This window comes from Pagrus major, chromosome 9 (assembly GCF_040436345.1).
Source record: "Pagrus major chromosome 9, Pma_NU_1.0".
Classification (NCBI taxonomy): domain Eukaryota; kingdom Metazoa; phylum Chordata; class Actinopteri; order Spariformes; family Sparidae; genus Pagrus; species Pagrus major.
Genome location: NC_133223.1, coordinates 20,359,867 through 20,372,969, shown reverse-complemented (window position 1 = coordinate 20,372,969; position 13,103 = coordinate 20,359,867). Strand labels below are relative to the sequence as shown.

The 13,103-nt window shown below is 39.1% G+C and overlaps 1 protein-coding gene across 1 annotated transcript; it reads right to left on the bottom strand.

The window, feature by feature from the left end:
- Nucleotides 1-18: 18 nt before the first annotated feature.
- On the bottom strand, nucleotides 19-9,730 carry nme9 (NME/NM23 family member 9). Its single transcript, XM_073474065.1, has 16 exons — nucleotides 9,685-9,730; nucleotides 9,261-9,364; nucleotides 9,052-9,123; nucleotides 8,488-8,604; nucleotides 7,531-7,615; nucleotides 7,285-7,367; nucleotides 7,091-7,183; nucleotides 5,754-5,908; nucleotides 5,241-5,437; nucleotides 4,624-4,768; nucleotides 4,436-4,543; nucleotides 2,617-2,768; nucleotides 2,368-2,512; nucleotides 1,431-1,693; nucleotides 1,172-1,264; nucleotides 19-259 (listed from the first exon to the last, which is right to left on the bottom strand). Exons 1-16 carry the CDS (start codon nucleotides 9,707-9,709, stop codon nucleotides 195-197), a joined length of 1,902 nt encoding a protein of 633 aa, XP_073330166.1. The 5' UTR covers nucleotides 9,710-9,730; the 3' UTR covers nucleotides 19-194.
- Nucleotides 9,731-13,103: the final 3,373 nt, after the last annotated feature.

The following is a 13,103-nucleotide window of genomic DNA, read 5'->3' as shown; positions in this document are numbered from 1 at the left end:
AGCTACCGCATTAAAAAATCAAACCCTAATCAGTTGCAGTCATATCGTCACAGCATGATAGCAGATGAAACTGATCAAGATGTTCTTTTATGTGTCATCTTGTTTGTTTTATGAATTATGGGGTCACAGATGCAGTGTTTTCCCCATAATCTCACAGACTAAACCTGTAGTGGTGATTAATTCAGTTTCTTGAATCACTGCTCTGGATCATCACTTCCTCCTGTCAGTGGACTGCAAGGATTCAAATTATGTGGGTCACCTGTAAAGTAAGAGAGGAAAATTAGCTCAAGATGAATGGATTCCCTCTACAATGAAATCCTGCAACCACCAAAAGAGATGTAATACTCTTGGTGGTAATGTTGCAATCCCTGAACACTGTCACCTAAAATGTCTAATACTTCAACAAAATAGGATCACGATTGTCCTCCACAGCCACAAATGCAGGTGGTCAAGATTTTATTTCACTCTCTAGAGACTAACAGACTGTTTACATCTCCATTCCAGCTGCTGTTAGTGACTTTATGAAGATCAATGGCTTCATTTGTCTCAGAATCAGAAGAGACACCTCTTCTTGCTCATGGAAGCTATCCGAATTGTCAGTACCAAGAGATATTATCTACTTACTAGCTACTCTAAATTCCCAGGACGTAGAGCAGGTGATTGCTTTGTCAGGAGACGAACCCCCTGAAAGATGCTGGAGGTCTGACTGAATCTGCCTCTCTGTCTTAAATAAAATGATAGCCTCACAAAGTAGTTTTGATTTTAAAGGTTATCACCAGGAGGTTTCCCTCAAACGGCTGTGATGATGTGGGACAAAACACAGGGATGGAAAGATGTTTAAATAGTCTACCAGGTTAACGGTAAATATCTCTGCATAATTAACATCTATTACTCTGTCATGTCCTCTGATTAACAACATATGAAACGGTTGATTCTATGCTGGGTTTATATTTTTCATCAGTCTTATTAATGTGATATATTAACCTGTGACCGATGACAAATACCTTAAAAAACTTATGCACATGTATATATGCCCGTGTGAGCCTTTGGGCAGAGTCAGGCATTTGTCAGTCCGTTGTGCTGTTTTCAGTCTAGAAGACTGCAGACTTTGAAGCCCTTGAACTGGGGCAGCTACTATCAGTAAAATCCTTACTTGTTACTCAAAACATACCTTCATGTTGTTGATGATAGTTGTCGGAACTTTCTTGAGTTGTAGATCTTGACATTTCTGTGTTTTCATCCGCAGAGAAATCTTGCTCTTTCGCTGAAAGAAATTGATCTTTATTTCCAACCCTAAACAATGTAACTGAAGAAATAAAGATCTAGCAGGAATCAGATATAAAAACCAATAAAAACAAAATTGTTATATATAAATGAAACCAGATGGTGTGACAGATGGTAAAGGCTATTGCAAACAATCATATGATTACCTAAAATTGTCGAGTCAGTCTCTCCGTCAGTGGTGAGCTCTGTGTCTGAGCAGATGTCGCCAAAGATAAAACGGATCTTCTCCTCTGCATGCTGCTCATTAGAGGAGCCGTGGACCGAATTGTGGAGGATGTTGGAGGCGAACCGGGCCCTCAGACAGTTTGGGGATGTCTCCTTAGCTTTGTCAGGGTCTGTTGGGCCCATCATGGCCCTCCACTCTTCCACTGCATTTTCTTTAGTCAGGATGAGCATCAGACAGGGCCCGCTGAAATAAACAATGACGTTCGGACGTTCATATAATAAAAAGTGTAGGTGAAACAATTATTGCCACACTGCATTTTCGCATCGGACAGGGGGAAAACAGTTTTGAGTTGGTTATATTTTGACTGGACTATTACTAGTGGAATATTAGGGCCCATGTGAACGTAGTCACTGTTGGGTGTCGTTACACATCTGACCACACCCAACAGGTGAAATAGGCTTGAAACTGTCAACCAAAGAAGGCAGCAAAACACTGCCTTTCACCCCACTCCATAAATACATTGTTAGAGATCAAGTGTTACCTTCACTATAACAACAAACTTGTAAAACACTGTTAAATGGTTAGAATATAAAGCTACAATTAGGGCTAAACCTGACGCTGGAGGATGCTGACAGTGAAGGCAGGTTCTCAGGCTGAGGTTCACAGGCTGTTATGTAACAACCAAGTAAAGAGACTAATCGGAGCGGAATTAACTCTAAAATCTAGATGTGTGCGGTGGAACAAAGAATGAAATTGAGATGGACTGCCTCTCCCCTTGCCTGAGGCTGCCTGGACTCTAAGCTTCTAAGATTACAGTTAAAAGTGCTGCTAAAACTTGCAGTGGTAGCAGGAAATAGGGCAGTTCTGCTGTGGTCACTTTGCCTTTCTCTTTTGGCTGTGTCCGCTGATAGACTAACCGACACATGAATTCCACCAGCTGGCTGAAGAAAGGTTTCTCTCTGTGCTCTTTGTAAAACTCCTCGGCCATCTCCCTCGACAGCACCGTCTCCTTCAGCTGGGTTACAGAGAAACCGCTGCCTCGGATCTCCTCCAAAATCTTCTCTGTAAGGGTGACAGAAAATATATTCTAAGAATGAGATCATATTCTGTGCACATAAACAAAAGTATATTACATTTTTATATTGTTCAAAAAGACCAGGAATGACCTCTGTGTTCCTCCATAGCATCAGGTTTGATCACTGCCAGTGTTTTCTCTTTAGGGAAGAAGAAGTTGATCTCTCGTTCTGCCTCTTCATGGTTTGCACTGCCATGCAGCTGGTTGATTGGCTCGTTCTCCACAGCAAACTGAGCCCTTAAACTGAGAGGTAAGGGATACAGAAGTCAGCATTTCAGATATCCCAAGCATATATTGTCACATACTGAAAAATACATGGCTTAATACATGGTCGCTGTCCATACATGCCAGTGATTGGCATTTAAGAATACATTAAATATAATGAATGTACATTTGTTGTGGTTTGGGGTTTTAGGTTAGTCATTTCCCGTTTTAATTAGTAGGTTTACCTGTATTTAAGGAGTTAACTAATCTTTGTGTATTTAAGCCTCTGTTTTCCCTCACTCATGGTTGGTTCGTCTGTGTTTTCACATCTGATCACCAGTCCTGTTTTGCTCTCCGTGTTTCACCTGCGTTTGCTGCTCTGTTTCTCGTGTCATCCTGGTTACTCTAGTTTTTTTTGCTCTTGATTTCTTACTTTTGTTTCCTGCCTTATGTTTTCTGGAATTCAGCTTTACGCTATTAGGGCTTGCATTTGTTTTTCCAACCTGCCTGCCTTGGCCCCTTCTATCTGGGTCAAAAAAGATACAAAACAACCAGTAAACAATGTTAAAGGCAGTTTCGATTACTTGCATTTCAAATTTCTATAGATATCGTGATGCTATCGTTATCGTGAATTTGTCTGGATAACAATCGTGTGGCAAAAATCTGATAACGTCACAGCCATAATCCACAATATAATATATTTTTGGAAAATATGTGGTGATGTTTTTACAATATATGAAAAATGGCAATTATTGGTATATTTGTCAATATATAGAAAATATAATTCTATATATTCAATAATACATTTCAAGTACATTATTAAATATATATTTCAGTTCATGTGAGGATGACACAATATATCAACACATATTTGTCCTAACACTGTTTATTGGCTCAAAAAATTGAAAAATATCTATATTTAATCTACATATATTGAGAATATATATCCATCTTGTAAGGGATGGTAAGACTTTAAGTACCATCAATATCTAACCGCTAATGTTTGATGGGTTGCAGGAATTATTTTCAGATAAAGTGGTGAAACTTAATGTATTAGTTTCTTCACTTTGGCTCGCCCTGCCTTATCTGCTTCTACCTCAGCTAGTAATTTTCCACATTTTTGAGACTGCCTTTCAAGAACCCCTTGAAACTGGAGTGAACATTGTACACTGCAGGTAGAGAGAGACTATAACAGAACTTCTCCAAAATTCCTCTTTGTCTTGCAACTGCATTGCTGTTGGAAAGAAAAACTGTTAATTAGTGGATTTTTTTTCCCACTGTGTGATTGTGGAATGTCAATGCGAAATGTTCAGCCTTTCATCTCTTTAATCACACATTTGTGTAGAATACGCTGCAAAAACTGACAAGGTCAAAAAAAGTTCTTTCTAACAAGCTACCACGGTGACTTCTCTGAACTCATTTATTTCATCATTTCAAACCGTTATTTAAACCACTTTACAATGACGTCGAGTTACAGCGAAGTTAAGAATAAATAGGACAAAATGCCAATGGGAATAAGAAGAATCAGTTAAAACAGGTACACACTGAAGCAGGGAGGTTCGTGATTATGGTTTTAAACTGGCAGTAGACACGTTTTTTACACTTTGACAACCATTATGAAGTAAATGTTAATAGCACAATGTAATGGCTACAGAATAATGACATCACCAGTGTCTGTTTCCACTTTAAATTGTCACAACACTCACCATTCAGGATTCTCCTCTCTGGCTTTATTAACGTCAGGTGGCCCAAGCATGTTCTTCCAGTGATGGACGGCCCCCGTTCTGCATAGAGCCAAAGCTAGCACTGGTCCACTGCAAATGAACATATGTTAAATGCACCTCTGCAGTAACAGACCACTCTTTAGATTTTCTTAGAGAACTGTGTAAGTTACCTGGTCATGCTCTGAAGAAGTGCAGGGAAATAGTCCTCCTCAACATGTTGGACGTAAAACTGTCTGACCTGTTCATCTGTCAACATCACCTCTCTCTGGAGAGCCACGGTGAAGCCTGACTGGTGGATTTGAGCCAAGATCTCTTCTGCAGAACAATCAATATAAAATATATGTTTATTCGGTACACCTAGCTAATGCGGTCTAACAACAGTCCTGCAATCTGCATGTGATTCAACTGTATCATCATTTTGGAAGGGCAGTTTATTATTTATTATTTATTTAATAAATGTAGTGGTTAAAAAAGTACAATATTTGCCTCCAAATGTAGTGGAGTGGAAGTATAAAGTAGCAGAAAATGGAAATACTCAAGTAAAGTACAAGCACGTCAAAATTGTACTTCAGTGCAGTACTTGAGTAAAAGTACATTCCATCATTGCAGAGAGGTGTTTCTGTAATTTATGTGATACATTTATGTGCATTAATCACTTATAAGAAACTGGAGCTGCACCTTTGCTGATGGAGTCAAGACGCAGCCCCACTGTGTCAACATGAACCACCTTTATCTGTGTGTCTGTGCTTGCACACGTGTGTACTTGTGTATTTGGCATGGGCCCTACCTCTGTTCTCTCTGGCAACGTCAGGCCGGATAAGAGCCAGTGTCCTCTCCACATGCTCTTCCTCCCCATCCTGCTCCGTTACCGAGGCCGTCCTAAAGTTGGGGAAGAAGAAGGCGAGCTCCCTGCTGGCCTGGTCAATGTCCTCACTACCGTGCACTGCGTTGAACAGTGTCTGTGTGCCGTATTGTGCCCGCAAGCTGCAGGAAGCCAGGGGGGAGAAAGGAGAGGAGAGCAGATGGTTGCTCGGCTGGTGCTCAACCAGAGAGAAGCATAATGTTTGGGTGTGTCTGACAGAGCGAGGCGAGAATGTGCTGTTCATTCGCTTTCCCAGACTTTAGCCTGCTTCACACTGCTGCAATCAACAGTGCATGAATAAGTGCCTATGCTTTAAACAATGTTCCTCTTTACACAGACACATTTCATCATAATGTGTCCCACATATTTAAAGCCACTGTTGATGTTTTCTCAACTCTTTTTTTGAATGTAGCATATGTATAATATCCAGTAACTAACCTTTCTGGCTGTTCTCTCCTGGCTTCCTCTATGTCTGCTGGGCCAATAAACTCACGCCATGCTGGTATAATGTTGGCTGAGCCCTCGACCTGAGAGAGTACCAGAACATGGGAGGGACCACTGGACATGAACTGCACCAAGTCCTCAAAGAAAGCCTGCAAATCATCATTACATACACACAAGCACATACAGAGACAAGAGCATGCACATGTTAATTTAACTAAAGGAACAATCTGTGTTTTACACAGCAAAGTTATCCAGATAACTCAGTACACCTGCTTTCTTGATTCATGCCTTAAATTTGCAAAGTGAGAAGAGAGACAAGAGAGAAGACTGATACAATGTTACACATTTGTTCAAATGTGTCATTTTTGCCGATGATACTAATTTATTTTGCTGTGAGAAAAATTCAAAGGAACTTTGTATGCTAATGTTGAGACCAGGGAATCCTTAAAACTTGGTTTGATGTCAATACATTTTCTCTCAATATTAAGAAAACTCAATTTATGTTTTTTTAAATTGTTGGGGTCGACATTTAGAATGACTATAAATTCAAGAGTCTTACTAGAAAAAACAGTCCTGCGTTTTATTAAAGCTACATTATGTAGAAATTGGCTCTTTGTGTTCCATGCTTTGAAATTAATTCAGTATATGTAATAATGCATATTATCATGCAAATAATATTCAGAGCAAAATCATAGTAACTCCCAGACGTTGCACAAAGATGGTGTTTATTTGATTAAAAGGAGATGTATGTCTATTGGAACAAGTGTGGGTTACAAGTATGAGAAATTTTTCATTTCTGGGGGGTGGTTTAAATTAAAAAGAATGTATATAGGCATATACAAGCAATTTGCCTCTACTTTAGTCTTTTCAGTCCCTTCCTAACATGACTTTGTTTATACTCTCAGTACTGTTGTTATTGTATTATATGTGATGAATGAATAAAAAACCACTACTACTACTAAAAAAAAGGAGTCATTTTAATCTATCTATATTATTTCATGAACATGATTGCTTTACCTGGCCACATTTTCTTGCACATTTTGTATTTTTGAAACTCTAATCATTTAGTCTCATCACAAACTGCACAATAAGCACAAAAAAAGCTGCTTACACAACAGATCTATTTTGAGCCCTGTGCAGAAATGCAGATGGAAGTGTGATGTATTGCAACCTAATTGAAATGGTTTTTGCACTGGTCGTGACTGCTCTCACATTAGGATGTTGACTCAGAATGGAAATTGCCCAGACTCACCTCACGAACACACACTAAACCAATCAGCAGTTTGAGACACGAACATGATAGACTTCTGTGCGATACATTCTCACCATACCTCTGCTGCTCTGTGCTGATAAAAATCTCGAGCCTCAATCTCAGTCAGCGTGCGTTCCTCGTGGGCCAAGATCTCAAAGCCAGCATCTTGAATCTAGCCAGGGGAGTAATGTCAGGATAATGAGCTAATGTCAGCAGGAAGGCTTGAGACAATCTCGTCTTCTCAGAAGGTGAGCAGTGTTAGTCTCTGTATACCTTCATAATGATCTCATTTGCCTTGCCGTGAGCAACAGCATCTGGTTTGATGATGGCAACTGTGTAGGATTTACTGGCAGGAACTACAGGAGAAAGAGCAGAATGATGATTGGTAATGCAGATGAGATGAAAAACAGAATAATAAGACTGCTGGTAAACTGAAATGGTAATTACTGTAACAACATTACCGGCAACAATGACAATAAAAAAATGACCACTTATGTGATTATATTGTTTCCACAGCACCAATTATGTTTTCTTCATTTTCTGCCTCCTGAGGCGTCTCCTCATCCTCATTCTTCTCATCGTCCACCAGACCTTCATCTTTAACCTGATACAACAAATACAAATGTTAAAGCTGCTACAAGAAACATTCATTTTTTTTTATTCTGGTGGCCCCTGTGGACAAAAACACTATTTCTTTCCTCTTTCTCCTGTGGTAAAATCTTGGTCTGGCTGGTCTGTGCTTTTATTTTGGAAGCAAGTGTAAGACAGATGCAAAACTATTTCTCTTTTTTAAGCACACTTTTGTTTTACACACACCCTTCGTTTTAGGCAAGAAGGCTGTCAAGCCAGTGACCACATTTCAAGACGGTGTATCAACATTTGTAAGAGTGATGTCACTGAATATTTTTAAGGAGACCTCAGGGCAAATTCCCGGCGTGTTTGTTGGTGACAAAAAAACTAATATTTTGAGGAAGTCGGGACATCTCCAGCCCTGTTTATGATGACCAAAACAGGTATTTTAAGTCAGAACATGATCTTTTCCACAGTGTGGGCACAGGACTAAATTGATCCTAAAAAGATATTAAGTTACAACATAAATAAATGTAAAGTTTTAACATGGTTTCAGCTGACTACTTGGTGAATTTAATTAATAGGCCTTTATCACAGAAGACATTGTGGCATGTTACAGTCAGAAAAAACAAATCTAAATAATAGAATTAAGATTGGCTGAATATTACTTAGCTGCTTTGGTGTCAGGGTTCTGGGGTCGTGTATACTATCACACTGTCATAGCTTACTGAGACACATGAATACAATCGAGCCATTATTGTTTTTAGTAACGCCTGTGTTTTTTTTTACAGTCACAAAGAAAAAGAAAAAGGAAAAAGGTAAATTGTTTCAGCTCGAGAACTTACATATGTGTGAATGGACAACTGCACTGTGTAACTGTGAATGTGTGTGTATCTTCAGACTCACCACTTGGCGTTCACCACCTTGTTCCAGGACCGACTTCTCCTTGGCCAGTTCTTCTACAATAATCCTCTGAAGGAAAGGAGCGTTAGCCCCTCGCAGCACAGCCACCAGCTCCCCGCCCTGTACATTCAACACATATAAATAAATACACATATAACCTACAATAACTGTGACACACAGCAGTAGTTTGACATACAGCAGACCCCTATTAAGCAAGCCATAAAAGATGAAAAAATCCAGTCAGCAACACCAAACAAAAACTAGCACAGGCTCATGAATAAGCACAACTCTGGTAGTAGAGAGTTTAAAATGTGAATGAAATAATGGGCAGTATATTGCATCACCACCAGAGAAGTGATAATATGCCCTTGCCTACATCATTTACAGCTCTGAGCATTTGAGAGTCGGGATGAAAGGAAAAGTAAATATAGACCAAAAACGAACAAATATAGAAATAGCTCGAGACTAGACAAATTGTATACAAAAGACAAAACACACAGAGCTTAAAGAGTGGTGGCTGATGGCCATGCTGAATCATGAACACACACATTTACTGTACACACTCACCCCATAGAAAAGGAAGGTGGGCTCACACTTCCCACGATACTTCTCCAGAGCCTCAACGCTGTCTGCCTCGGCCTGCACACACACGCACGCACGCACGCACGCACACAGACACACACATACACACATATATGAAGTTTAGGGCTGCTCCCTCGTCACAAATTTTGGTCTCAATTGAAATTCTTGACATTTTAAATTCACACAGGGCTTACAGTGGCCAAATGTAATAGGTCATCACCCAATTCGTTCTTTATTTTACGCAGGAGACTAACCACCGCTCGACAGGGGCCACACCACTGTTGGTACACATCTACAACTAGAGGGAGAGAGAGAGAGAGTGTGTGTGTGTGTGTGTGTGTGTGTGTGTGTGTGTAAGAGGCAGAGAGAGAGGAGGGAGAGAGAGATACAGAGAGGAAGAGTGGTCCATTGGTTTCAAGCATCCAATCTGCAGTTATCCAAATGAACACAGTGGGGCAGCAGCATACAATAAATCACAATAACAACAACAGAGCTCATTCACATGCACTGTTTTTATTTGCAACTGTACAACCTGTACGTGACTAAACAGTGTCGTGATGCTCAGTAACCACCTTTAATGGGACAAAACGTCAAGTGTTTAACCTCTGAAGTTCTTACCTGTCAAACCTTTGGTTGCCAGCATCTCCTCCCACTGCTCTTGGTTTGTGACAGACGCCTGGACGACAGAAAACAAGTTAACATGAGGGCTTTATAAAGCTAACGCTAGTTTAAAACACGGGGGTGACACTGCTGTGTTTGTACAACCTGCAGACTTGCTTCTTTCTTCTTGCCTGCCATTCTATTAGCACTTCAAAATAAATGGGTATATCCCAAAGGGCCCAAGCGATATTTAAAAGACAAGTTTGCGTTTAGTTGAATTTGTTTAACGCTAAAAGTTTAATAAGCGACCTGAACGGTGCTAACATGTCACGTTAGCAAACTCCTCGGATGCCGCTCGCGCTTGTTTGACCCCTCGGTTGCTAGGCAACGGCGCCTTCCGCCTTCCGGTGCCATCGCAGGAATCTGCCAGGGATTCATCAACAGAGCCGAGTAACTACACTTCATTAAGATATTAAGTTTGTACGCTTGTGTTGCTATTAATTAATGCCGAGACAGGCAGATATTGCTTTTATTGGGTTAGTTTATCTCAGAGAGGAAGCAACAATTCTTCTACGCTCTTCAAGGGAGCTACAACTCTTCTTCTACGGTTTGCTAGGCCTCACTGTTTCACTCAATTCGATATTCGTGTATTTACGAGTTAAAAAAATGTATTTTTATTGGTTTCACTGCCTAGAGCTAGCCTATGTTTCTTTAAAGAGGCTTCTAAGTAGTTTATTATCCAAAGATAATACTATCATGGCAAACTATTATTAGCCAAAGTCTGATATCAGTAGTGTTTTGTTTGAATATTTGAAGACATTTTAATCAGAAGACAAACATCATCATTGACTGATTTGTTATGCCTGAACAAACTAAATAAACAACCTCTCTTTGTTTTCATGACTGAATAAACAAACTGACCTTAAAGACAAAACAATTTCATACTGTTTCACTTTGTTTATATTTGGCAGACCCTGCCACCTTTCTTGCTTCAAACAGTGTTCTGGGGACCTTATTATCCTCTGACAACAGCTTGTTTATTCAGTTATGGGGGAAAAAATTGTATTATCATTTCATTAATATTATAAATATTAAAATTCTGAGTTTGAATTTCTTCTCCAGAACTACAGTGCCCCTGTAAACCGAAATTGAATACACAAATGATAGTAATGATGATAAACAACTGACACAGAACAATAAACATGGTAATATCAATAAGAACAAAGGCCTAAACATAAACCACACACACTGTATCTCTGTCACAAGCGTCTGCACAAAATGCATTAGAAATAAATACCTCCAGACAAAATAGCCTACCATTATGTCAAAGCACTGAGTCTGCCTGTAGACTAAAAATGAAGGTACATCAAATAAAAAAATAGTACATTTAAGGTTAACAAGCAAAGAAGTTTTGAAGTCTGAAAAGAAGTCATTAATCTGAGTGTGTTGGGAAATTATTCGAGTCTGAGGTTGCTTTAAACTGGAGAGAGCCAACAGAGAGCAACCATTGAAGCAATAAAATTGTTAGGAACATTGTAGCAGGGATGGAACTCCGTCAAATACAGTATTTAAATCTAGTTTTGAGGTAGAGATAGCTTACTTTACTTGAGTATTTATAGTTTTTGCATACAAAACATGATCAGTTTACAAAATATTAGGCATTGTTCTGTACTAAACTACCCAACAGTATACATAATGAGTACTTGATACCTAAAGTATATTGTATATTTTAATTCAAATGTTACTCATTACTGACTGTTGCTTGGACTTGAAGTACTTCAAAACATCTTTTTGTCACCCACTTTAAACAAGAGCACAGACAGAAAACAGACATTTCTCCTGTTGAATAACTAAAACTGTTCATCCTTTGGCAGAAAAGGCTTTTTGATAAAGTGGATTTCCAGGGCCAGTGAACCAAGTGTGTGGTTAAAAGCTATTTACAGGGTGAAGATGACCTTTACCTTACAAACATAGCTTGTGGGGGGAAAAAAACAACAATAACATAGAGAGGATCATGGCCCGGGGGTGGAAATAACCCCAGTTCGTCCCTGTCTGTGTGTGGTGTGTTTGTACCCTGTCACCTCCAAGTACCCATCAAGTACACAATGAAGACAAGACATGGCAGGATATATTTTGCCTTTAACCAACCTACTGCTGCAGTAAGAATCTTCCATTGAAAGCACACTCAGAGTAGAGCTGCATTAATTATTCTTTAAGCAAAAATGTTAAACATTTGCTGGTTCGGGTTCTCCAGTATGATGATTTTCTGATTTTCTTTGTCCTCTATAAAATTAATCTTAATGTCTTTGGGTTTTGGACTATTTGTTGGGCAAAACAAGACATTTTAAGACATCACCTCGGACTCAAAAATGATAAGGGTCGTTTTTCACACGAACATTTCTGACATTTTGTAGATCAAATGATTAAACAATTAACTGAAATGATAATCTGCCATTAAACAGACTATGAAAATAATAGCTAGTTGCCACCCAATTACAATGTTGTTGCTTTTTTACGATAAATGCTGAGTTGCAAACAAGAGATGTGGGCCATTACCGGGCAGGAAGAGTGTTGCTGTAGGATGTAGTGTTTTTGAAAATTCACAAATACTGAAAACTAATCGCTGTTTTGCTGCATCAGTTATTTTTTCTGCTAAACTATGCGTAAGCGCAGCAATAAATCGCTTGAGTGCCCCTTTAAGCACAGATTTATTTACTTGCAGGCTTGCACCAAGTGAATTACTGATTGTAACAAAATTTACTTTTGAAACAGCCCTAAACAAAGACAGGCTTTGGCATTTTTGTATATATATGCAGTGGTGTTTTATTCTTACTTCTTAGGTATAACAAAATTCCCCTGCACCCTGTAAAGGTTGAAATACGGAAGCCTTAAACGGCCAGTTTTTAGTCCCATTATCTCAAGATCACGAGTTTTAAAAGCAAAATTATATATTTTTTATTAAAATAAGTGTTAAATAGCACTGTAATCACTGTTATAGAGTCTTTGGTCAGTAACCCATGTCTCTCGTGAATTCGCAGACAGCAGGATGGTCTTGTTTGCTGCTATGTCTGACGATAACCGCTCCACGTTCATGTGGTGACATAGAGAGGAGGGAGGGGGTTGCTAACTGCCAAAAAACACAGGAAGTTAGCTAAAACAACTACAACGCTTACAGCAGATGGTTATCTCAATGTAACAAAGCTTGTTTTCTTGTGATAACGTGTTAATTTATGTAATTACCTCAAGAAAACAAAAGGCCAATTTCTTGAGATAAAAAGATAAATTAACATGAGAACACAACCTCATGAGATTCAGAACAGTTGACCATTTCCTCTATTTAATATAAGGGTTTTTACATTATTGCAATTATTGTAAGGGATAGTCTTACAGAAATGGTCAACTTAAAGCAGACGTGTTACTGTCCAGTGGGCTACAAC